Raw genomic sequence first — 27,886 nt, 5'->3', positions numbered from 1 at the left:
ACCGTATATACCTTATTATTTGAATGCGTAACGTCTAGAAAACATCATTTAAAAAGCATCAAAAATTACACTCACAACATTACCACATTTAAAGGAACTTTTTGAACAAGAAAAATCGAAAAAATCTTGGAAGACAACGGCCACCCGCTCCATCAGAACTACGCCAGGTCGTCGCGAAGTGGGCGACTGCTGTCAATCAAAACAAGAACGGAGCGGTACAAAAACTCGTTCGTACCTCACTCGGTCAGACTCTATCACCGCCACTCATTGATCAGGGAACATGAAATGCACCAAGATACCTGTGTGTAGTCGCTGAATGAACTCTTTATGTCTGTTGTATTTATGTGTATTTTTCTGTTGTGTTGTCTTATAATTTATATGAGAAACGAGTCCTTGTAATCACAACAAATTTCCGTAAGGATCAATAAAGCAGTCTTAGTCTTAGTAAAATCACTTAATAATTTAGAGACACTTCAGAACAGAGTAATGAAATATTGAGTAGGCCTACACTAATACACAAAACACTAAACCATAATTTACAAATACAAAAAAACAACAACACACACACAAACAAATACAACTATAAACACAAATTTCTTACTCTAATTGCTAGTAATAATTCCTACAAGTGCTCACTTAGCAGAGTTTATATTTCTATATTTAACGCGCATGGATGGCTGCCAGGTCGTGCGGTTTGCGCGCTGGACTGTCGTTCGGACTTATCGATAGTCCCGGTTTCAAACCCTGCCCGCTCCCATCCCCCGTCGTCCTGCGGGAGGTTTGGACTAGGAAGTAATTATCTTCAAGTCTGAAGGAACATCCGAAACATGTAAAACATTTTACAGACATTTACATTTTTACAAGATTGACAATTGATACGCGTAGGGCGCAATTATCTTCAGTTAAGAAGGCGCGTCTGTAATTTAGGCCTTATAAGAAGAATTTCTCGTCAACACTAGAAAAAAAAGTGATTGGGTCTAGCCTATACAGTAATAAGCCTACAATGATTTGGAAAATTTTTTTTTTCTTCAAAGCTGTTAGGCCTGTACTTAGGTTCACGTGAAAGTACTTTGCAGTCGATAAAAAGGGTAGTGTGATGGTCTGAACATTTTGTTGGATTTAAGAGGGTATCTACATGTAGGCTATTTTACTGATACCGCTTGCTATTCATTTGAAACAAAAAGTTGTTTTTTTTAATTATTATTTACTTTCGACAAAATTATTATTTTTTTTGATGTATATCACCCAGTGCGGTCCGTAGCCTGTCGCTATATATATAATATATATATATATATATATATATATATATATATATATATATATATATATATATATATATATATATATGCCTTATATATATATATATATATATATATATATATATATATATATATATTGAATATAGTTACAGTTTTGGTAAGTAGTTGTTTTTTTTCATCATTACCTAAACTATTATTTCTTTTTGAGTATTAGAGCATTGCAACATCTAATCAATAAGAGATAAGTCTATTATTATCATAGCCCACTTATGTTAATATAATATAGATCTAGAAATTCAAGACCATAACACCACCCCCATAGATCGCAAGGTAAGAAAATGGATCTACAGTCTACAGATCTAGACTATATAGAGTCTAGATTCTAACATTTAATAATTATAATTTACAGATCTAAATATACACTGAGTTAGCGTAGCGGTCAAACCGGCTTTCCAAAAATACCTGGGAAAATTACATTCCCCGGCATTTTCTTTTTTTTTTTTGTTTACACCCAAGAAGCGACATGACGTAATGCGCTGATGTCATGAATGAACAGTAGGCTAATTGAAAACGAGGCCGATGTGCTTTTTTGTAGATCATGCTTTATGTTACATTACTGCAACGTCGCTTCAAAATGCAGAGCACTTTTTTAGGGTTAAATTAATGCAGAGATTGAAAAAATTCTTACTCGTCCTAATAGAGCTATTCTAGATCTAGAAATTAGATTTAAAATAAGATAATAAGTCAAAATTATATATAGACAAATAAGGATGGACTATACAGTATACTACACTAACACAGTATTGGCATTGCATAAATGATATAAAGGACCAAGATTTAGGCCTACACATTAATCTAGATCGAATAATCCATATGACTTTTATAGATCTACTGCTACAAATACAGTAGTAGATCGAGATTCAGTTACTGAGTTAGTATATTTAGACCAGACTACATCTGCATTTCTAGATCTACGACTCAACGATCTACTCTTGAGAACCTTGCTTAGGCGAATCTAAAATGCAGTCACGTGACTCAATGAGTCATCCTATTAGGCATTATTATTAAGTAAAAAAAAAAAAGAAGGACCAGGCCCAGGATGTTAGAATCTCCAAATCTAGATAGTATTAACTTATACTACTAAACTATACTTTTTAAAAAATCTATTCTAGGTCTAGACCTAGATTATATATAATCTAGAGTCTAGATATTTATTTATATTAGATCTAGAAATGGATTCCTAGACTTAGACTAGACTCTGCCTGTGAGAAGATATTCATTTGATTTTGAATATATTTTATATACATTATATCATTATAGATCTAGATCTACTTATACTGAGTATAACTTATAGATCTAGTACATCTATAATTGTATTCTTAATTTTAAATATAAAATATAATAGAGCTAGATCTAGTGACTAGTCAGTAGACTCAGTAGACAGTGTAGACCTAGAGTATTAATACTAGATCTAAATCTATAGTATTCTAATTTACTAATATATTATAGATTCTAGTATAGTTACATAATACTTGAATAGTGATAATAGTATAATAGTTATAACTTATATACTAATATAGCGTCTAGTCAATATAGTAATATATAGTATAGATCTATATATAGTATATATATTAAATATATATAATATATCTATAGTCTAATATATTATTATATATATAGACCTAGATTGTCCTAGATAGAGCTAGCTTGCCTAGATCTATAAAATCTATTCTAGATAGATCTAGAATCTAGATTGATAAGATTGTCTAGTTTCTAAATGATGTAAAATGTAGATCTAGCCTTAACTAACTTGTGACTAGATTGTCACTAGATTCTAGTGACAATCTAGTCACAAGTTAGTTAAGTTAGATTCTCTAGTTTATATTTATATTATAATTTAAAAATATAGATCTAGTATATTATATAGTAATATAGTTATATAATTATAGAGGTTTAGACTAGTTTAGTCTATAGAGTATAGGTTAGTATATTATATTGTATATATATATCTTTATATCTAGTCAATTTATAGGTCAAATAGATTCTATGACAGTCTATGTAGTCTAATTCAAGATTCTAGATCTATATCAATACATAGAGTAGAGATATAGTAATAGAGTCTATATTCTATAATAATATAGATCTAGTCTAGTTGACTCACTAAACATAACTAACTTGCTTAATAAACTGTTTTTATTGAGTGACTGTTAGTGTTAGACTTAGACTGAAGTTAGCTAGTTAGGCTTAGTGGCTTAGTCTTAGTCTAACTTGAGTAAGTTAGTGGCTTAGTGTAGGGTTAGGGAACCAGGAATTAGACTATCTTCGTCTAGTGTGCTAGTCACTAGATAAGTACTTTAAGTAGACTTTAGATTTTACACTATGACTATGTAGAATATAGACTTAGAAGACGATCTAGCCCAGAAGCAATCTAGAATAATCTAGATATCTATCAAGTCTCATGGATTTTAGCATAGAACTAAATCTAAATTGTAAAAATTAGTATTAGACTCTAGAGTAAATTAGATGAGCTATCTCGTCTTATCTAGGATCTAGATCGATGAGCCTTGTTATACTAGTTCTATATATTTATATCTATATATAGAGTATATTTATAATATTTAAATAATATTATTTTTATAGATCTAGAATAATCTATATACTATTCAATATATATATATATATATATTGTTATGCCACGATAAGAAATTAATTATTAGTTTCGGAAATTAGTAACAGCCTTTTGCCAGTGTTATTGGATTCTGCATTACGTTGAGTGTTACCTCCATTTGGTTTAAATTTGCATTATACACATCGGAAGCGCCTACATATATAATATATCATTAAAGTCCTGAGAATTGACTGACTGATAATCACTAATTCTACCACTTGCAGTGGACAATAAAATACCCAAGTACATAGAACGTGGCCCACGGTTAACGAGGGTGTCATGTGGCCAGCACAACAACCAACTGCCTTTACTTTCCCTAACTAATGTCAGGTACCCATTAGAGCTGGGTGGACTCAGAGGCGTCCAACGTTCTCGAAATTAAAAATTCGTCTTCACCAGGATTTGAACTCGGTACCCTTCGGCTCAGAAGCCAAGCACTTAACCGCTCAGCCACTGCACCTCCTTCCAGAGCTGAGGCTGATATTTTTTTGCTGTCCATAGCTTTCTTAGTCAACATCTCACTCAACTATTTCAACATAGTGTCAGGTACCCATTAGAGCTGGGTGGACTCAGAGGCGTCCAACGTTCTCGAAATTAAAAATTCGTCTTCACCAGGATTTGAACTCGGTACCCTTCTGCTCAGAAGCCAAGCACTGAACCGCTCAGCCACCGCACCTCCTTCCAGAGCTGAGGCCGATATTTTTTCCCTGTCCATAGCTTTCTTAGTCAACATCTCACTCAACTATCTCAACATAGTGTAGTCTAGGGTTATGTCTTCCCAGTAGTCAACATCAATGTCCACTGCTTTCAGGTTCTGTTTGATTACGTCCACATATCAGAGGTGGGGACAAGCAGTGTTTCCTGAACCTGTCATGAGTTGTTCTGAAGCCTTTCTCATGTTTGGGTACATCCGCAAAGCAGCGGAGGTTTGGATTCAGAGCTTACTATGTGGGTAGCCAACCATTGCCCTTCCTGCCTGAAGCTGTTTTAGTTACCAATGGACATCATTCACCGATTGTAAAAAACAACAACGTTGAGCCATGTGCTTCTTATCTCTTCTATACAACTTACGACCTAATTGGAATCAACAATGGTTATCACATGACAGTTATTTTTTTGTTGTTGTTTTATCAGTGGTTATCAGGTGACCATTTGTTTTGGTGAATGAGGTACATTGCTTGCCTATGCCCCTTCTGTCACTGGTAACAGTTCTGCTGGGCTCAATAACTTACTTGCATGTGAAGACCAGGAGTTAGACTCGTTGTCAGGGAATATTTGAGGCACAGTGCTAAAGGAAGCACTTTATAGGTAATGGTGTGCTTAAAACCATGACCACTTCCAGCGATAATAGCCTTGCGGAAATAAGACCCACAATAATGTAGAGGGCTCTTGATTATTAACCCTCACCTTGATTAAAGGTTTAACCAGAATAGAATATCATTTTTATCGTAAAAGCATAGCTGTTTAAGAAATATTATTGTGGACAAAAACTGCAATAAATGTTAAACCAGACTTTTTACAGTTGCAAAATAAGATTGGCCTTGTTCTTGTTATAAAGTACAGACGTTATTTCAAAAAAGAAGATGATTATGCCCTCTGTAATTACAAGAAGCAGTGAATGTTGTCATGAATGATTATCTTATTCTTGGTAAACCAGTAACATAGACTAAAAACGCAAAAATACCTAGGTGTTTTAATAAATGAAAAACTATTAAATCGAATCCCCATATTGATGAAACTTAAAAAATCAAACAAAGCATTAGGGTTTATTGAAAGAAATTTCTACAAATCAAATAAGAGCATACAACTAAAATTTTATTTAACATTGGTTAGACCCCTCAACTCAAGAAAACATTAAGAAACTGAACCAGACACAAAATAGAGCAGTGAGATTCATAAACAAATGAATATTCACATTTGATTAGAGTAACACCTTTAGTAAAATCACTAAATTTAGAAACCCTTCAGGATAGAAGACTTAAAAGTAGTATACATAAAACACTAAACTATAATCTTCAAATCCAAAAAAAAACAAAACTTAAAAAAAAAACTCAGAAAGACACAAAGATAAAGACACATTCCTTGTTCTATATGCTAGGATAAATTTGTACAATTAAATTTAAAGTTTAGATTCTAGATGAAACCATTGTATTTAACAATATAGAAACATAAATACCATCTCGCTCAAGCTAGAGTGGTTATGGAATGGTGCATTGCTTCTAAAGTTAATTTTAAAAAACGTTGAATAAATTTGATTCAAGTTGGTCTATAGATAACATTTAATTCAAAAGGCAAAATGGCATATAATATATTTTCTTTCAGCTCAATTTAATAATTTATAATACATAAAATATATGTAGTTTGTATTTTGTGCATGTACTTTTAATTGTGATTTTCCTCAGGGAAGAGAGTTTAGGGTTTAAAAAGTTCCTTTTTTTTTTATTGATAAAATTATCCTAATTTATGTGTTATTGATATTATAAAAATATATAAAATTTATATCCTGCAGGCTAAGACACAGAATTGAAACAAACATTAAGTTATGGCTTCAAGCTCTGTTAGTCAAGAGAGCTTGGATATGGAGGACCTGGATATATCTCGTAGAAACAGAACTCGTGTGCACAGGGTTCACAGTGGTAGAGGAGTCCTTCCTTACAGAGCTCCCCCAGACTGCATTGATGGAGAGCTAGATAAAGACGGGGATCACCAAAATGGGGAATCTAATGACACTTTGGGTTTTTCTAGTCAAGGACATCTTCCAGCTGATCATGAATCTCCTACAAGAGGGGCAGCTGCTAGACTGAAAGAAAAAAGGAATGTGCGCAGCCATATGAAAGGCAAGCTTCCCAAGGACAAAAGGAAGTTACGAGAGAAAAGAAGAAGCACTGGGGTTGTTCACTGTATTCCTTCAACAGAGGTAGGAATCTTTTTTTATGTTCTGTCATGAAAAGATTATGGTTGAAGTATAATTCTGGCCACATGATCTTAATGGTTTATTAAAAAGAGGTCATTTCAGTTTGTTTTTCTGTCATTGTTTTTTGTTTAGAAAAATTCAACTACTGTAGTTAAAAAAAATAATAATTTCATTTAGTTCTTTTCTTTTCCTTGACTTTTGTCATAAGGGTGCTTTGACAGCTCATGTAACCAAATTCTTCTACTCTTTTCGGTCAGCAGTTGTTCTTAGCAGAGAGAGAATGGTCCATTCTTTTTTAATTGTTTTAATTGTCTAGCCAGCTTTTCTTTGTAAGACCCTTTCTTCATGTTCTCTCCACTGTACTCTGAAAGATGCCTTTTAAAAGTGAGTCATGCCTTACAATAGGACCAAACTAGCTTTGCTTTCATCTCTCCATAAAGTATTGAGGAGTTCCTCCTTTTTGCCAGCCAGAGTGTTGACTTGTAAAATTACAAAATGTTTTGTTTGCTTCACCTGGTATTTGATATCCAGCATTTTTTTTTACCAATATGTATTTACATGGGAGTAGAGATTTAAGTCTTAGCAACAACTGACAACTGAAGAATGTGGGTGTGCTTATGTATGGAGTGTTACAATCTTTCTAGCAAATTGTTTCAAGAGAAAAGCAAGGCAAATTGGTACTAGAAATAACTTGATTCTTCTTCTAGCAAGCATTTTTCTGCTGAGCTGTTAAATTTTTTTTTTTTCATTTCTGCCAAGGAAAAAAGTGTGCTGTTGTTTTTTTTTTCAGCTGTTCTGCACTCCCACACAGAGTGTTATGTTGGGCTGTTGTGGTAATAGGGTTTCCTGGATAACCCCGATATTGATAGTCAATCCGCCTTCTTATTTCCCATGTTGCCTTTGTGTCCAGGGATCCATTGTAGTGTAACTGTAATGTTAAAATTCAACATTATATGGGGGGGGGGGGGTATTAGGATTCAAAGTTGTCAACTTGTAGAGTAGATTGTGAGTCTATTGGTGCTTGTAGTCCTTCATAGAAATTGTATTTACTGTGTGTAATTTTATTGGAAGATTGCTTCAATTTTAAAAGTACAATTAGAGCAGTAGTCTCCACAGGGTGCACTTATCTCAAAGTGTTTATTTTTTGGTAAAGACCAGGAGGATACCAGAACCAGCATTTATGGTGGCTATGTAGGCTAATCCATCCATGAGGTTAGCTATTTTGAATAACTTACTATTGTTTCTAAAGTAACTACTTTAGTTCTACTAGATTAATTTCCTTTGTTCGGTTGTTTTTTAAAGGTGTTTTGTTGTTTGAGATGTATTTTGAGGAGTTATGCTTGAGAATCTGCCAATTTTTTTTGCTCTATTGTTGGGTAGATGCTAGTTTAGGGATAATTTAATTGTAATCTGAAGCTGTTTACTTCTTTTTATTTTCCTATTTCTTTGTATATTAAGTTGTTTATTATGATTTTCATCCTCCAACCTTCTGTATCTTTCAATATTCTCTAGTGCTGCCCTGTTCTGTTTTAACTTAAGTGATTCAATATTGGAGTCTTTGTTTTTTTTTCCCATGCTGGTGCAGGTGTTGTTCTCATATCATCTCTGTTGTTTGAGATGTATGTTGAGGAGTTATGCTTGAGAATCTGCTAATTTTTTTTCTCTATTGTTGGGTAGATGCTAGTTTAGTGATAATTTAATTGTAATCTGAAGCTGTTTACTTCTTTTTATTTTCCTATTTCTTTGTATATTAAGTTGTTTATTATGATTTTCATCCTCCAACCTTCTGTATCTTTCAATATTCTCTAGTGCTGCCCTGTTCTGTTTTAACTTAAGTGATTCAATATTGGAGTCTTTGTTGTTTTTTCTCCCAGGCTGGTGCAGGTGTTGTTCTCATATCATCTCTGACTAAGCATAAGACTTGGTTTTGGATTGTCTAGTGTTGGTTGATTTGTTTTGCTTGCTGCTGTTAATAGATCGTAAAGTTTTCATTTTTGGCACCCCAGGATGTTCCTTTCAGGTGTTTTTTTTTATATTTAGTCCTTACAATGCCTTTTAAACTGTTTTACATTGAGATTTTGGAATTTTCATCTTTTTTTATATTAGCTGTGAGTCTTTTTTTTTATAAATTTATACTTTCTCTTAGCTATTTAGTAGCTCTATGGTAAAGATTGAATAAAGCAATTTTGTTTTATTTCCTTTAGTCATAATCTGGAATATGTAGATATGGTTGAAAGTTCTCTGTTTAATTTGGATCGTATAGGATATATTTCTCTGTAGTCTAAATTAAAAAGTAGTCTGCATAAAGTGGGTACCTATGGTGGTTTATGTTTGTTTCAATTGGGTATGATATTGGTAGTTCTAGATTATTATGGTATGTCTCGTATTTACAAGGTTAAGTATGTAATTCTTGACCTTGAATCCCAGTCCCCGAATCATTTCATTTGTTTTTTTAACACATCCTTGAGATTTGATTGACTTTAGATTTTTAGTTAATGGCTGTATGAAGCTCATGTTGAGTGAAACGTATGTAAAAAATCTGACTGCTGACAAGATTCTTTTTTTTTTTTCTTTTTTAAATACTGCTAAATGCCTGGTCAAGTTGTTTTCTTAATTGTGATTAGGTGATGCTAGCAAAATATTTATTGAATATTTTGGATGGTGCAAGCTTTTGACCACCTTTGTTTTGATCTACCGTCTGTCACATGTTTAACCCAATTTCTCTTTTAATTGTGTACCTAATGAACCCACTCCATTTGTTGTCTTATTATCTCTAGTTTTCCTGACTATTGTGATGTACTTGTTCAGACTGTCTTGAGGTCAACTCTAGATGACTTGAATTTCAATTAATTACTCTGCAAGCGTTTGAGTTTTTATTGTTCGGGTGTATTCAGTGTTGTTGATCAACAATACAGAATAAATAAGATGATCGATTTAACGAGTAAAGAGATGTGGTCGACACTGATGAACAGTTCATACTATATTTATTTTAAGAAAAGGCCACAGTAAAAGTCTGTCAAAATAAACACGTCTTTACCCTCTATAGGATTCTATCGCTAACTGATTTTCCGGTCTCTAACACAAAATATCCCAAACATCACTAGTCCCGTTCAATATACGTCTTCTATGGTGCGTCGCTAAATAACTAATCTATAAACAAGGTGTCTAACACTATATTTCTTTAAATAGTTTAGCTAGCTTGGGTGTTTGTATATTCTAATTTGGCCTTGGGGAATGTGCTCTTTTTTTTGTTACTTCTAAGGTGCTAGAGATTATAGTTGCGCAGATTTTGTTTACATTTGTCTCAGCTATGCTTAATAGCCATGTTTCTGTTTCTTTTGCAAAGGCTAATCAATTGGCTATTTAAAATTTTCTAGTTGTTTTTGTGTGATTGGTAACAACTAAGTCTTCCTATGTTAAGATGAATAGGCCTGTGGTCACCATAAGCTCTGTGATTTTCAAGATGTCATTAAGATCTGTTGATATAAAAGTTAGATCAGGCCTGCTAGTTTAGTTTTCTGTAAAGGAATGATGGAGGTGTGTAAACTTTTTTGTAAGAGTTGCAGGCTAGATGCATTTACAATGTTTCTTTAATTTTGTTTGTTATAAAGACAAAGAGAGAGAACAGTGTGCATTAAAGTCACCAGTTATTAATGTCTTTGTGTAGTGTGGTAATTGAATATCTATGTCTGCTGTTGAAAATTGGGAAACACTAGAAGTTTTTGATTGTGTCTTTAGCTCTTCCTTCCCAAAGAAGTATCTCTTGCATATCAACATGTCCATTGCTTCAAATTTTGCAAGTTAGAAAATGCTGCCATCTCATGGCAACATTATTGATAACATGCACATCTTCTACGGCAGTGATGGGCAAACTTTTGAGGAGCTGGCCAAAAATTTAAGAACAATTTTGATGTGCCATTTTTTTTTTCTTTTAAGAAATACAAATGCTATGTTTTGTGTGTGGGTTACTGTTTCTTGTACAGTGTTATTTCTAATGAGGGTTATAAGTCCCTGACTTTAAGTGCAAAAACATCGGTAGTGTGTGTAGCCTGTGATGTTTATTTTTTTCTTAAAATAGTAGTTTTTCTTGTAAAATTGTGTGTGTGTGGTGCTCAGTTATAGTGCAGGCCATTTCACACAAGTTAACAAGGATGTAATAAAAAAAATGTATTTTGGGCAAAACAATCATGCACTAATTCAATATAGCAAAGCACAGAGGTGTCTGTCTGCTAGATTAATGTAATTGTGTGTGTGTCTTTTTGTTTCTATTCCTGTTCTATTATTACTGTGTTGTCATTTATGAAATATCATTTATTTCTTTTTCGCTCCTTCAGAGTACTGGTGATTCTTTAGATGATGAAGATGATGATGAGGAAACCAGCCACGATACAAAAAAGAACACCAACTATAATGAAGGGACAGGACGTCATCATGAAAGTACTCATGAAGTAAGTTGACTCATGAAAATTTGTTTCAGAGTCAAAGCTGAGATGCAGTGTTTATTACAAATTAATATAGGACCAAAAATGTCAAAACCATATGCTTGACAAGTCATGAATGATGAAAAAGGGTGTTGATCTGGAGGGTGTTGCCGTTTTCCTTAAGGCCTTTACTTATGTGTTATTTGTGTCTGATTCTAATGCTCCTGATTGGTTATTGTTGTTGTTACTGCTGTTAAAACTAGTAAAACAACAGATCTGGGGGGAAGGTACATTGGCCTAATTTGAAACAAATTGACTTTTAATGTATACAGTGTACATGTTTCCCTTGAAGCAAAAAATAAGTTTCCATTTTTGGGTTTCTTCAATCATTTTATTTTTTATTTTAAATCTGTGAAAGTCAGATAAAAAAAATTACATCTGATGGAAAATCTGCCTTCAATTCAATTTTTGAAAAAATCAAATCAGATTACTGTAGTAAAAAATGTACAGTTTGACTTGTGTATGGAAATATTGTTTCATAATTAAAAAAGAAAAAAGGGGGAAATGGTGTCTCAATTTGTAATCTAAAATTATTTAATTATTATTTTTACAGAGCAGATATTCTTCCAATACAGTTTACTCACAAAGACGCAACAAAAGGTAACCTCATTATTGTTGCTTTCATTATATTTATCAATGTTTTCATCCACACTATGTCAACACCTCTCATGAAATGGTTGTAGACTTAGATCATGTTGTACTTGGATTTTATTTTCTGTTGTTTTTTTTTTAAATAAGAGTTGGTAGGACCCAGGAGATGAATACCAGCGCCAGGTGATAGCCTTGACAAGTATTTACTCCTTTCTGAAATCTTCCTCTTTCTGTTTTCTTGAATTTTACATCTTTGAGATTATTTCTCACTGTACCTGTTATGGAGTGCTATTAGAGCATGGAATGGGTTGCCCGAGCTAGCCAGGAAAACCAGTGACTTGGCAGAATTTAAGTCATTGGTTAATATGCATGACTAAACGCATGACGCGTAGGACGTAATCATCTTCTTTTTTGAAGTAACGTCTGTATTATATAAGATAGGATAAGATTGAGTGCTCTAAGACGCTGAATTGAATATACTTACCGCAAATAAACTGTTTGCGCTCTTGACGAGCAAATTAAACAACCGTATGTTCGTCGAAGCGGAAGTATATCTTGGAACAGATTTCATGTGTCTGTCATTGTGTTCTTCTGTGAAAGTCACAACTTGGGGAAACATGTTCATTGCTTCAAATTTGGCAAGTTAGACTCACATACAACTAGCAGGAAATGAGAAGGCTGACACACTCGCCAAGAGTGGGAGAACCAACTCAAAAGTAAACTCTGCACTCTATCCAGAAGAAATGAAGAAATTAATTGTAGATAAAATAAATGAGAAATAAATGAGAAATGGACGAGCTCCCATCCAAATCACAAGAAAGATGACGCTTACTATAAGCTATTCCCGACAAGACCAACGTCTAATCTTTCGACTCAGGACCGGGCACAACAGAATGCGACAACACATGTTCCGGAAGCTCAAAATTGGAACCAGTGAAATCTGCCCATGTGGAGTATCACCAGAAAATGCCGACCACGTCCTCCAAAACTGCTCTCTCTACCAAGAGGCCCGTATAAGACATTGGCCCCAAATCACCCCAATAGAAAGAAAACTATATGGAGAGCTCCCTGATTTGGAAACCACTGCGCAGTTCATCTCATGTATTGGTCTAGTCATATGAACACTCCAACATAACAATGAGAACGATGACGGCAAGTTAGAACACCATCACATCTCATGGCAGCATTATTGATAACAGGCAGGGATGGGCAAACTTTTTGAGGAGCTGGCCAAAAAATAAAAGAAATATTTTGACGTGCCATAATTTTGTTTCTTTAAAGAAATACAGAAATTTAGCATCAGATATAATAATATAAAAATTGAGTTAATCCGATGCATGAAGATAAAGTGTTTTGGGGATAATTCTTTTTAGTTTGGTTCAACTTGGAACATATTTATTATTAAAAACTGAGTAGTTCATCAGTCAATCTATTTCTGACATAGCTTATTTTAAACTGCTCACAAGCATATTCTGATTTAAGCATTGCACATAACTTTTGAGAATGAGAGATTACATTTGGAAAACTTTTGACAAGCCCCTGGAAACTTATATTTCAGAACATTTAGAAATGTTTGAGATGATTATTAGATTGCAGTGCAATTATTTCAAGTTGCAAGTCTGGTCCCACTGCTTCTTAATCCACAAAAAAAAGGCATACTGAAAATATATACATCTTTTCAATAGCATTGAATTATTGATATCTCTTTTCCAATTCATCATCAAGTAGCCCTGCATGTCATACCAGGGCCACACATATTTAATGACATGGCCTAAATTGTGCAGATGTGCCAAAAACTCAAAGCACACATATTTGTATGTTTGGCTGATGTGTCAAAAGATTCTCTTGATCTGTTCTCTCCCCTAAGGGGCAGGTTTCCAGCTGCTCTAGAAACGGAACTGTGATGTCTATAACTAGACCAACCAAGAAAACTTTGGTACTTTCTTTTTACCGTACACAGGCATCCCTAAAACAGAAGTAATAGAAGAAAAAAAAATGCTTGCACGTGACATAGTTCTGGAAAATTATATATTTACTTGCCTTCACATAGTTCTTAAAAATGATGCAGAAAAGTCACATCATTTCTTAGGGAGGCAGCAGCACACCAGTATCTGCAACAAAGTGACTAAGTCTTTACATGGCATGATAAGGTAGGGGAAGAGGATGTGTGTGAAAACTCACAGCACAGTGATGGCCTTGAGCAGTACACGATTTTCATGTGACTGCCAGTCTAATAATGGAACACTCAGCATAAATGGGTTAAGAGTTGGATAGTTAATTACCTTTGCCTGTAAAGAGTTGGATATTTATTTTCTTTTGCTGTCAAGGTAGAAATAAAAAGGTTTTATTTGACTTTTAATGTTGGATTAGTTATGTTATGAGATAGTGTTCGGGATTTGGGGACACAGGAGGTCAAACTACCAATTCAATAACTTTTGATTTGTATGAAAATGATTTAGCTGTGTTTTAATACTTTAAGCTGTTTTTGTACTTACACATTGTATTATCATTTTTTAATAATAGTATGTCTTTATTATTGAATGTTAAAAAAAAATATTTTTTAATGACTCATTGATGTAATGATAACACTATATGTATAAAAATAGCTGTCTGAAAATGGTCTAAATAGTTTATAAGCTCCATACATGATCTCAAACAATATAAATTCTCATAACATCTTTTTTTTGTTCATGGTTATCTTTTCTTCAGGGAAATCAATATAATTGATTTCTTTTTTTACAGCCCTTCCGACCTTGAAGCAGACCTTGAAGACAATCAGGATTATGATAGCACAGTCAGCCACTCAGAAACTAACCTTTCGATAATTGGGCGATCTCAATCTTCTGAAGTTTCTGTAAATTTACCCAGAAAGCAAGTTGTTGGGAGTGGTAACAGCACATATCACACTGCTACGTTCAGTTCAAAGTTTTCCCCAGAATCTAACCGCGCCCAAAAATTTGAACTCTCTAGTGATGCAGACTCCTCTTCCAAAACAAACGCTTCATCTGCGTCTTCTTGTACATCTTCTTTTCTTTCTCGCTACTGTGATGGAGACTCCCCACAGTCAACTGCTGGAAATTCTACTGGCTATAATGATGCAACTCCAGAGTCGGATTCTCCTCACAGAAAGTTTGCTAGTCAGTCAACTAATGCTGCCTCCGACGTCGGGCAATCGTTGCATACTAGACCTGTAAATTTTTCAGTCCTTCGTGACAGTTCCAACTCACAGTACAAAAGTGATAAAACTTCCCATTTTCCCAGTGCCTCACGATTCAGAGAACAGGAACTTGGGAGTAGCAAGAGCACTTCAGGGGTTGGTACAATCGCAACTCGTTTGGCTAGTTACCAGACCCCTCGTCCTTTTGTACCATCTGGATTTACTTCTGTGACAAGTCAGCAGCAACAAAATGAAACTATTGCTCAGCTGGAGAAGGTAAGTGAAATGCTTTAACATATCCTATAATAAAACGAATTTTTAATAATATAGCACCATTTCCAAATTAGATTTCTATTAACCGCTTCACTCAAAAGAAGGTTGGGACAAGAAACAGATTATTCTTATAATAATTATAGCTCTTATGTGATGAAACTGAAAATTCAGACGTAGTTGCTCAATTTATTGTAGATGTAACTAGCCTATTGGAGATTTTCATGATAAAGCTAAACAATGTCCAGGATGCTAAATTAAATTTCATTGTTACAATAGATTTTCTGTAGAACTGTTGTATTTGTCTAAGTAGTTCAAAACTGGAAATGGATTACCAAAAGTTAGCACTGAAAATGTGTATGTGTCAAGAAAAGTCTATTTAGGATGTATTAAGATATTCTTTAACACTTTTAAGGGGATGAAATAAACAACAAACGAAAAAGAAGTGTTGAACTATCAAGAGCCAACTGTATCTTGTACATGTCAAAGTGCATAAGAAAGTCTCTTTCCATGATTACTTATTTTGTCAATGTAAAATTTCTCTCAGAGACGGCATACTGTAATTGCTTATATATAAATTTTGTTTCTGCCATTTTTTTCTCAAGTGACTAAGTTTTGTAAGAGCTTTAAACCAATCATTTTAAAGTTGGATAGTACCGGTACTGGTATTCTTTATTGTCTTTTTCAAGCACTTTCAATCAGGCTTGCAGACCACTAGACATATTAAATGTAATGTAACCTATGCAACCCTAATGTCTCCTCAATGGGCTAAAGATCTGATTTAAAAAAAAACACAATAATAATAGTAGATTAATTATTTCAGAAATACTTAACAATTTGTAGATTTTTAAAGATGTTTTGCAAACATTTCTTTAAAAATTTATAGCCATAATTACATAGTATAGGAAAATGAATTGCATCAAATGACATAAAATGGAAAGACACAACAATGGTGACAATAATCCTCAATCCAGTGAACTGTGTGTTGTTATAACTCATTACCAATATTTGTTTTGCTGCATGCTTCATATTGATTTTAATATGATAAAACTTTTATTTTATCATCTGCTACCGGTATTACTATGTAGTATTAGGTTGTTACATAGTGAAAATATTTTTCATTCTGATGCTACAAATATATACTAATAACATTTAGCTTTTGTGTAAACAAATAAATGTTTTCCTTCACAAGTATCCTTTACCCTATATCTTTTATAGTGCAGACTATTCTCTTATTTTTATTCATTTATTTCAGCTGTTAGAAAAAGAGAAAGAGGAAAATAAAAGGTTACAGCGGCAGTTAGAGGAGAAAGATAAAAAGATAACCGAGCTAGAAAAGGCAATTGAATTATTAAATGAGGTCAGTACATTTTGTTTCCCTTTGTGTTGGCTGCCTTCAGTCATAACTAATTATAGCTCCTGGAGTAGAGAATTTCTTGTGGTTCTAAAGTCCTATGCTGGAGAAACATTCCAGTCTATATTCATCAAATGTAAAAGTAGCACCTGCCAATGTGTTAGAGGAGCCAGTCTTTCTATTTTTGGCTTGTTTTTCCTTGCAGCTGAGATGATTGCTACCTGGCTTGTTACCACTTGTCCCCTCATAGATCCAATTAGGAGTTTGTCTCCCCAATGGTTAACATGTCAATCACTTTTAAATTTCCATTTAATTACATCCACATATGTAGGTGGGGGGCGACCATTTATCTTTCTGCCTGACATGTGTTGCACATTGAGGATGACTTCCTTTGTCCTCCATATGTAGGTGGGGGCGACCATTTATCTTTCTGCCTGACATGTGTTGCACATTGAGGATGACTTCCTTTGTCCTCCATATGTAGGTGGGGGCGACCATTTATCTTTCTGCCTGACATGTGTTGCACATTGAGGATGACTTCCTTTGTCCTCCATAATGCAGTCGTGACCAAGAAATTGCAAGTGGTTTCTGAATATGTTCAATACACTGGGTAGACCTGTATGAGCAAGTATTTCAGTAGTGTTTATTCTGTTTTGCCATGTTATTTCCAGATTATGTTCAGGCAATAGGAGAAAATGTAGTTTATGCTCTTGCTTTGCATATATAAAAAATATAGTCAATATCCCGCAGCCATTCAGTATGGTACACAAGATACATCTTTTTTTTTTTAGCCAGCTTTTTGTTGCTGGCCTGTAAGCTCTTTCGCAGTCTGTGCCAAGATAAGAAGCAGGCTCTTTTTTTTTTCATCTGTTCAGCGCACTGGCATGCAGAGTGTTGGCCATGCTGGGCTGTTGCTGTTATAGGGTCTAAGTAGAAATAAATTGGGACATTCAAAGAAGATAGGAGTGACAGTTTTGTAAGGTTGGACCCAGTTGTCTACTGGAGGACGGTTGTGTGTGGTCTACTCTGTTTAGGTGAAAATTTAAAGGCATTAGTCCTATTCTTAATTGAAATATAGTATATATATATTGTTTTTTTTGCGGGGGGAAGAAATTGATACCGGTATTTGACAGTTTGTTTGGCATGGTCTTTTTTCTGTAAACAGCTTGAGTGTTGTACTTAACTGGTCTGTCTGGTTGTTCCATGGCTGACTTCACATCTGATAGTCTGTCTGCCTTTTTATGTGCCCAGGAATCCATTGTAATGTGACTGTGATGTTTAAAATTGTCATTATATGATGGTTTATGAATGTTAAAGTTGTCAACTCTCTTGTCACCTCTCTTGGACTAGATGGGATGTTACTAGTCAATGCTCTACAGATAATGTCATTAGATGGTACTTGTATTCTGGGGATTATACAACAAGCTTAAGGAAACCCCAGCCTACACTAAATGGCAGGAAAATAATTGTCAAATTCATAATCAAGAGATATTTGTTGTAGACCCCATCTTGGTTTCCTAAATGCACGAGTCTTGTTAATGTGGATGCAGCCTTCCCTATCCCCTTGTAACCTGCTCTCAAAGAAACACATCTAAGGTATAGGAAGTTTTTAAAAAAAATAAGTCACTGCATTATCTTTGTAGTTGTAAAAAAAAATATGTGTGAATTACTAATTTTATATTGGAGTTCTGAGTGCGTACCGGTATTGTTAAACAATGTTTTTTGTTTAAGTAACTTGATTTTCTGGCACTTTGTATAAAATGTACATTACGTATTTAGTGTAAATTAGATTTATGCTATGTATGCAAACTCCAAGAAAATCATATTTTTGCTACATCCCCTTTCCCTGAACTGAAATTATTCTTCACTATACATTAGAAAAGTGGAACATTTGTTGCTCTTCTCTTTGTTCATAGATTCAAGTGAACTAAATGTATTCTAATCCTGAACATATTTATCTATCTAAAGTAATACTTCCAAAAAGGTGTTGCAAGTTATTTAAAATGTAAGAAGTCAGAAAAAGCTTTCCTGAAATTTTGAATGTCGCATGGCATAACCACTTCTTGTGCACATGCTTACATTCAACTCTATTTTACAGCAAGGTTTAAACAAAACAAACACTGTGAAATTATAGAAATTGATAAATGAGTTTAGTTTTATATTTTAAATGCAATGTTTGCCTTGTATCTTTTCATTAAAGAAATCTAATCACTATCTATGCATTTTATTGCATTCAATCATTTCTGCATAAATATTATTTAAAGGCTCTTGTAAAAAAAATGTTTTATTATTTATTCCAGTGAAGTCAAATCTTATTAACTAACTAGAGCTATATAGAAAATTATTGTGTTTTTGGCATATATTTATAAATCTAGTGATTCTCATGGCATAAGTCTATTTTTTCCTGGCTTGTATGTTTAATAAATAAACAACTAAAGTAATCGTCACTAAGGTCATCATTTCACTTTTATATCATATAGAAAAAAAAGCAGTGAGAAAGATCAAGTTTCATAATCTGTATGCTTAATGGCTAATGTGATTTACAAAACTTTTTTATTTTTAGTCTTTCCAAATGCCATCAAACAATTCCTTAAATTAATCAGTAGAATTAATGATGTAGTATAGTTAAATTCACATGAATAAATAGATAAACTCATGGATATGCGAAGGAACATATGTCAATTATCAGTGAAAAATAGATCCTTGGTCAATTTTATTGTATATTATAGTATCTATCTATCTATATATCTATTTGATTGTTCATCCTCAAATGCCAACAGAAGAGTTAGTAGCACGTAAGATTGGTGTTAACTATTGTTGTTGGATTGTTCTTTGCTTGGTTTTAGTTTTCATTTTTTTGTAATTTATAGATGGAATTAGTTGTATTTTCATTTTTTTAAGGTAGCTGTTATCTAGTTAGGTACCTTATTATAATGTAGCAGACTCTAATACTTTGATTTTGATGTTTCTTTATTAGTCTTGCATATTATTTTTTTCATTGCATGACTTTTTTTTTTTCATGACAAGCTTTTTATTGACTACTTTATCAGTTGATCTCTTGTTGCTGATGAATCCATTCAGTTTATGCCCCCGTTTTGTAGAAACTCATTTTCTTCTTAGTTATGTGTGTAAAGCATGAAGTTACAAAATACATTTAGGTTTCAATTTCTTTTCATCAATTTAAATGAAGCTCATTAAATTATATCACAAAACAGCATTCTTTAAATGATTGGAACGTACAGCTTCAGATAAAAAAAATAATTCATAGTCTTTCAAACTGTATCAGCACTGCTCCTTGACTCATGAATCTTTTTGTGTCCTTTTTTTTTCATACACGTCTATTGAATGTAATCATAACAGATGTGCAGATTTTACTCTCTATCCCAATTGTTCTAAACTAGTTTAGAGCTTACTATTTGGAGTAAAATGTCTAGACATGTTTAATTTAATGAGATGCTTGTGAAATAACAAATTAGGACGTTTGGTTTTTTTCTGTGCTGTTTGTCTGCTTGGAGTATTTATATAAGACTTACATTTTTTTAAATTAATTGTCTATGCCAACGTAAGAGGGGAAATATAAGAATTTCACTTGCACATTGAATACATATGAGAGCCAAGTGTTGACATTCAATAGTTTGTTTATTTTTAAGTGTATTCAGATAAAGAGCTCGCTTTTGGGGCTTTTTGCATTTTTAAAAAGAAATGTTCTTTGAAGCAGGATCAACATTGTGACAACGTGAATAGCTTGCATGTAAATGTTTTATATGTATTCCCGAGCATTCCAAAAAATTTTTAGTATTATAATTATGCTGAGGAAATCTCTCCCTACTCTTATTGTGATGTAAACTGGATGTATCTTGTCCATTTAATGTGTGCTGCTACTTCGTAAAAGAAGAAACCTTCAGATGTTTATCATAGTTTTTTTCTTTAGCGAAGCTCAGCATTGCAAGGGCATGTTATCGAATCTGCGATGGGAGTTTCGTACTCATTTTTAAGTGGGCTGCGTCAAGTTTCGTGCATAGTAACAAGCCTAACCGCTCAATCAAGAGTTGCCTACGACGAGATCATCCTGACATAACCCGCTAAGCTTGCCAAATTGACTTGTGACACCTTCATCCAATGTGGATTCTGGGCCAAAGGCGAGGGTTCCAAATAGTAACGACCATAGAACATTTGAGAGGACTGTACACAGTGCACCACGCCTTGGAATGGGTCCTGTTTGCTATAAGCAGCCGAGGGCAGTGCTAACTATCCCCACCCCTAGTAAGATTTTAAAAAAGCAACTCACCCAAGGTAGCCCAAAGAGGCCTTGTTCGCTTCCACACCGAGGGGATGAGGGCTGAATCCTCTGGTTTGTAATTTCTAAAAGGTTATAGCCTTTCCTATACTTGTATTCAAGATTTTGGAACTTTTTGCATATGGAACTTGGACAAAGCAGATGCTTCACTACTTTCAAGAATCATGCATATTTCCCCACCCCCCCCCCTTTTTTTTTAAATTAAATATTCAACTCCTGTAAACAAACTTAATATTTTTATTAAACCCTAACCTTTTGCACTGTATAAATTTTAATCCTTAATCATTTTTTTTTTTAAGGAATGTGATGGCTTAGATGAAGATAACATAAAACTTCAAGAAGAAAACAAGGCACTTATAAGGGCTATGTCCAAGCTGACTTCCAATGTGTAATGGTACAATAGTCAACTCTGTGATGGTACAATAGTCAACTCCCATATTGTTGGTGTGAAGAGCTAGCGGTTGAGTCAAGAGATGTCTCATTTTATGTACAACTTTGTAGTTGGTGTTTCTTGTCAAGTTTCTTTATAACTTTTTAGTCAATGTTTAGTTAACTGATATTCAATTGTTATCTAGCCTTTGTCATTTGAAATATATATTCATTGAAATCTGTGGTATCATCATTTCATCATGTCTTCATCATTCAACCATTTCAACTAGAAATGCATACTTTCACCAACACTGAAAACTATATATATTTTAAAAAACAAAGATTCAGAAACTAAGTGATACAGTCTTCACTGTCAATGTTATAAAGCTTTGAAAAAAATATTTTTATCAAATAACCCTGTAAATAAATGCTATTTCATTACAAATTTTAAGGATGAATTAGTATTTTGGAATAAATTAAATGTCTTCAATGGTTTTGAAGTAATTTTAAAGTGGGGTCAAGTTTATTTACAACACAGAAATTGTTTGTAACACTTTCAGTTAATGATTGGTTGGGTGAGAAATACATATCTCAGCCATGTGTTTTTTTTGTATAGTATATATATGTTTGTATAGTATACAAACATAGCAGAGTTGTGACATTTTTGACAGTTGTATGTGTTCAGGCTACCTAGAAGGGGGCTCGAGGTTCGACACCTGACTCGGGCAGAGTTGTGTTTACTGAGCGCCTAAAGGCAGCACGGAAAACCAACTCCTAGATACCCCCTCCCCCCCACCGGTCCACAAATGAGATTGGACCAAAAGCGCTCTGAGCATGCTATAAGCATGAAAGTAGCGCTATATAAAAGCTATAATAATAATAATAATAAAAAACTGTGTGGGCATTTTGTGGGCTAATGCTACAGATTTAAGTGTTGGCATTATCTCGGCTTTTTTATTCCCTTCTCTAAAAAAAAAAAATAGAGGTTTCTACTGTTTTACATGTTTCTGTTATTCATGGATGTTCATGTATTAGTTTAGATCTTGACAAAAAATGTGTTTTTAAAAAGTTTTAGAATTATATCATTTGAGTGATCCAAAGAAATGGAAATGTACTTTGACTACAAGGAATATTCTGTAACAAACATAGCAATAATTTAAATGTCACACAAACAAACAGTTGTCTACAGAAAATATAATGCATCAAGTTCAAGTACTTCTATACATTGTCGATAGATTTTGTTTCAAAGTCTCACACATTCAAATAATGTTAGATTAGCTTCAGAACTTAAATTACACTCTTCCCATGATGAGGATGAATCACATTTTGTGTATGTGTACATACAATCATTGGCTTGAATATGTGTACATAAAGGTGGAAGTTCAGTCATTGGCTTGAAAAGCTATGTTCATTTGAGGCATGCATAGGTGGGATTGATTCAGGCATGGGCTTCTTTCTCTGAGCATCGTGGCCAAAACCTTCATGTTCACCGCTCAATGCAACTGATCTTGAGCTTAGCGAACAGGATAATAATAATGGCAATGTCTTCGATTACGGAGAATTGTGAGCTTCAAAGCAAATTATGAAGCAAGCTATTCGTGTAAAAACGTTTCATCTTCTGACAAATGTATGATGTTGCCGAGTGTTGATTGAATTTAGGCTAATTTATGTTTAGAATAGCATAATTTAACTTGTACAACAGGCTGTGCAATTCTTAATGGTATTAGGATAGATTGTAAAGCTGGGAAAAAAAACGTGATAAGTGATTCCAAACTGTGACCAATACTTATTCTCTTACCAAATTTCTAGTTATTTAATTCTAAAATAGTTCAAAATGTGTCTAGCTTAGTCATATCAGTTGTAATAACTATGTTTACCCCAAGCCTATTGTATCAAGCAAAAGAGATGTCCAGGAAGTCTTGTTGGCTCTGTTGTACATTTCATTGGACTTGGATTAACAAGATGTCTTTCATTTGATGCATACTTAAACAGTATACTCTCAATGTTCTTGATTGTTCATTTGTTCTTAATAAAAGGACTAAATTAGGATAATAATGTTTTTGGTCAGTCGTTGGTTGGTAGCACCAAACCGCTAGTACAACTAAACGGATGTAATACAGAACTTTGAAATAGCGTTAACTTCTTTTTCAAAACAAAACTAAATAAACCTTTTATAAACAGTATAGACAACTTCAACTTGAGATGAGATAAAGTTCTAATAGTAATGATGGCATTTAAACAAAATCTTACTCACTACAAAACATATGTCCTGATTGTTTCAAACCTCTGTGGTGTCTCATTCTTAACATAGATTGTCACAGAGCTGCTTATCTTGCATCATTCTACAAGACTAACAATTAATGCTCCCTTTCTTCATCATCGCTTAGAAACAAACACACACACACACTCCATAGCAAAAAAAAAAATTAAAAAGGAATCGTCCTTCAATCTTATCTGCTTTGATTGTACATTATTTAATAATAATAACAATAGTTTCAGAAATCGCCTACAAAACTAGCGTAAAAGTTGTTTGCAAATTCATGCATTTTTAAGGCAAGCCAGATCAAAATGACTATATCAGATCTGTCTCCTACAAAATAACACAATAAAAAATGAACATTAAAACAGCCTGTGACTGTAATTATTTAGATTATTATATTGTTAGGCCTTTCTGTTCAAGCCCAAATGGAGTTTGTGAAACAAGGCTTTTTTTTTTTAAATTAGGGGCCTTTTTTTTAAATTGATGTATTGAGAAAACTTTGTAACAAGCTTTTTAGACTTTTAAGAGACATTTTGTTATGTCTAATTCTTGCTTTGTTTACATTCCCTGATTTGTCGAGTCACTATACATTTTAATTATTTTTTTAAATTAAGTATCCCTATCATTTTTGTTTGTTTGCAAAGTTTTTGCACATACTTTTTAATTATATTAGATATGTCTGTCTAATATATGATATAATGCAGAAACAAAAAAAAACACAGTTTATTTCATTTTCAGAACTGTAAAAGCTTTTCATTTTGTTTGTAGTCATTTTCAAAGGAATGTATGCCGCTTGAAAAGTATCCATTATATTAGTCACGTTTTTTGACAGTGAAAACTCAAAATGTAACAAAAGATTAGTCTGAAGGGTATGTGTGTTCCATTTCACTCATAATACAATGATATATATTAAATAATGTACATATTTGACAAATAGCATAAAATTTAATTGGTAAATGTGCGCAATATTCCCATTTAGACATTTTCTACACTGATCCCTACTCATATCAATAAATCTTCAAAATATATGGTCTATGCATTGACTTTATTTTCATTTATGCATTTTTTAAAATTTAAACATAAAATTTTAAAGATCCATAGTATTTCCTCTAGATCTCTGAAATTGTTTTCTAAAAAAAATTATTTCAGAATTTTAATTCCTTGTTTTCAGTTTTTCTTCTTGAAGATTTTAGAATTCAAATTATACTTTCTATTTTTTTTTACATAGCAAATATAGTTATATAGATGAGATTTTTCACTTTATACTATCAATCACTAGGTATTAATGCTTACTTGTTCAGATGCCATGTCAATAAAGTAGATTCACAACATACATGTAAAATTAACTCCATGGGTGAAACAAAACATTAAATAATTTCTGGATTTTAGGCTATTATTGTTTTTTTACAACAAAATAGGCTCTGTATATTTGTTTCAATCTGTTGGTCAATACCTGCCATTTCTTCATCAATATGTAGCCATTATTACATTAAGAGAAGTAATCTACTCCCAACTAAAAAAAAAAGAAAAGAAATTAACTTTTTGATGGTATATTTGTATTTTTCTACATAATAAAATGCCATGACTGAGTATAATTCTGTAATTTCATATTTTTGTTCTGAAACATGTCATTGTGTTTTTAGTTAGTGTTAGTACATAAAGTCAACTAAATCATTAGTTAGTGTTAGTACATAAAGTCAACTAAATCATGTACAAGAATGAAAGACAAATGTTTATAGCACAAAATGAAACTTCCTTTTTTTTTTTCATTGAATAACACCCAACTCACAATTGTAAACATTTGATAAAAACAAAAAAAAAAAGGAAACTAGTTTTACCTAGTCAAGTGAAAGAGAATTTATAAGGTCTAGATCTTCATGTAGATATAGAATTGATAAGTCGAAAAGTAGAGTGAATATAGTACTATTTGGGGGGGGGGGGGGGAGTGGGGGTTATGGAATACCAGAGTTCATTTGTGGATTGTACATTGTAAAGCACTAGTATCAGCTAGTTAATTTATATATTAAAAGTTTTAGTTTTTTTTTTTTGTTTTCTTTTTTAAAATGCTTCATTGTTTGAAAATAAAACAAACTTGTGCGACTCCGCAATTTGTTTCTCTACTTGTCGTCCAAAGATCGACATCCTTAAAATCAAAGTCATAATTATTGTTTTTGTTTTTTTTGTATGATTTATTTATGTACACTATTTATTTCATGTACAACTTGTGACATCATCAATGTGAAATGGGTTATATTTTAATATTTACTACTTTTGGCTTTTGTTTACATTCCTTGTGAGATACAATATTCAGTTATATTATAATTATACTATCATTTAAGTGATGTTGTGAGAACTCTAATTGTTATAGCTATACATTTCATCTGAAAGTTGATTCATTCCATGAAAGTAAAAAAACAATTTTTACTTAAGTATTTTATTGATTGAAAAGAACTGTTGCTTAATTTTGTTTCAACTCCTAGAATGTTTTGTTTAGATTAAGACTAATAAAATTAAGTCATGTCCTAATGAGTTTTTCTGTGATTTCAATAACAAATCAGTTTAGAGTAAAAAAAATGGTATTATGAGTTTTCAGAACAAGTACAACACGGTGAGAGGACCAGCAAGCTGAAACACCACTGTCTTGTTCTTTTGAAGAGAATGTCTTTATATTCACTATAAAGAAGACTTCAAAGTAATATTAAATTAGTTTAACATAAAGACTTGTTTTAAAATGGGGGAGGTGTATATATAGTAGAACTACCAAAGAGTCACATTATTATTTGACATCAAAGTCTTTCGCACAAGATGAAATTTGATAAGCTTTGTTTAATTGCATACTACATTATCACTTGTATAACCCTGGACCCAATCACTCATCAACTTTCTGCTAAAGAAAGACAATTTGCAACTATATAAAACTACTGCGCTATCTAGGCATTGATATTATAATAATAACAGAGGCATTGTGTAAAGTTTAATTTGAAATTCAAAGGAATAACTCAATATTTCACAGCATTATGCAGAGACTGTCTGAGTGGCAAAGCACATCATCATTACTGAAGAAAAAATCTTTATAAGAATAAGAATGCCTGAAACAAGATGAGTTCTTACAGGATCTTGTCTTTATTGTTATAATTGTTTTTTTTTCTAATTATAAATAATGGGTCTAGTGTCTAAAGAATTGTTACTTTTTGTCCTGCAGTAGGCCTTGTAAGTAATCACATGATCTAGTTGAGTTGAGTAGATTTATCTCATACTTTTTAGTCCAGACACTTGAGATTTTCTTGATGACTATGGAATCTACTGACTCTTCTAATGGTAATGGATGAGGGCAGTGTTTCACATGACTACCCAAACCCAATAGTGATCTGCATATTTTGCTACATCTGATGCTGTTAAAACCATTGTCCACTGCAGGTCTAATTTAATGCTTTTTGTCTTCTGCAAGATCTTTTGGGCTTCAAATGAGATTTCCAGCTGTCTCTTTTAGGTGCCACCTGGTAACAGTTGCTTTCCTCTATGCCAGTGAGGGCAAAATGGCATATGAATAGATATTTATAGTGCTTGAGGAGGACACTTGTGTCATGATAACCTTCGTTAACCTCACCAAATATGATAGGCTTAGATCTACATCACTAACAGAAGGGATACTGCAGGACAAAAGGTAACAATTCTTGATAGGCTTAGATCTACATCACTAACAGAAGGGATACTGCAGGACAAAAAGTAACAATTCTTTAGACACTAGACCCATAATCCACCATGCATGCTAGGTGTTTGACCCAGCGCAGCTGTGGACGGTCAGTTGTGCTTCTACTCCAGGGGTGGCCAACCTTTTGTTTCCATGCTCCAAATTTGTTTCACCTTTGATTCAGATTTTAGTTTTACAAGTTTCATTCCTTTCAAGTACGGTCATTTGTACATATTTGGTTAGTAAATTAGTTACATACATTTGTGTATAGTAGAGGGGGGGATTTAAGAAAAAAAAAAAAACAAACAAACAAACTTTGACTTATTAAGTCTTTCTTTGTTAACATTTCTAATTTTTATTTATTATTTCTGTATAGACAAATTATAATTTATGCACTCTGTAAGAAGTTTTAATTTTAAAAAAATTACACACACAGGCAATCTATATATAACTAGCTTTAGCTACTTTTAAAAATTTGCTTTGCTTTCAGTACATCTGTAATATTAAGAGCTCATTTTGTGACCTCCGTTTGTTTTTGATCATTTTCATGAATGAATATACTTGCTCGCATCAGT

General features: G+C 33.1%; 1 protein-coding gene across 7 annotated transcripts; it reads left to right on the top strand.

Annotated features, from left to right (window-relative positions):
• Positions 1-1,873: 1,873 nt before the first annotated feature.
• On the top strand, positions 1,874-26,142 carry LOC106055846 (dentin sialophosphoprotein-like). 7 transcript variants are annotated; one of them, XM_056032946.1, is made up of 8 exons: positions 2,336-2,523; positions 6,437-6,844; positions 11,176-11,289; positions 11,876-11,922; positions 14,656-15,346; positions 16,596-16,700; positions 19,475-19,489; positions 21,291-26,142. In XM_056032946.1, exons 2-7 carry the CDS (start codon positions 6,470-6,472, stop codon positions 19,481-19,483), a joined length of 1,341 nt encoding a protein of 446 aa, XP_055888921.1. In that variant the 5' UTR covers positions 2,336-2,523; positions 6,437-6,469; the 3' UTR covers positions 19,484-19,489; positions 21,291-26,142. The 7 variants fall into 7 exon arrangements, with proteins under 7 accessions (XP_055888918.1, XP_055888920.1, XP_055888915.1 ...); XM_056032943.1 differs by lacking the exons at positions 2,336-2,523; positions 19,475-19,489 and adding an exon at positions 1,874-2,190; XM_056032945.1 differs by lacking the exons at positions 2,336-2,523; positions 19,475-19,489 and adding an exon at positions 2,219-2,327.
• Positions 26,143-27,886: the final 1,744 nt, after the last annotated feature.

The sequence above is a fragment of the Biomphalaria glabrata genome, chromosome 6 (assembly GCF_947242115.1).
Source record: "Biomphalaria glabrata chromosome 6, xgBioGlab47.1, whole genome shotgun sequence".
NCBI lineage: Eukaryota > Metazoa > Mollusca > Gastropoda > Planorbidae > Biomphalaria > Biomphalaria glabrata.
Note: the sequence above shows the minus strand (reverse complement) of the source record. Positions and strands in the feature narration are given on the sequence as shown.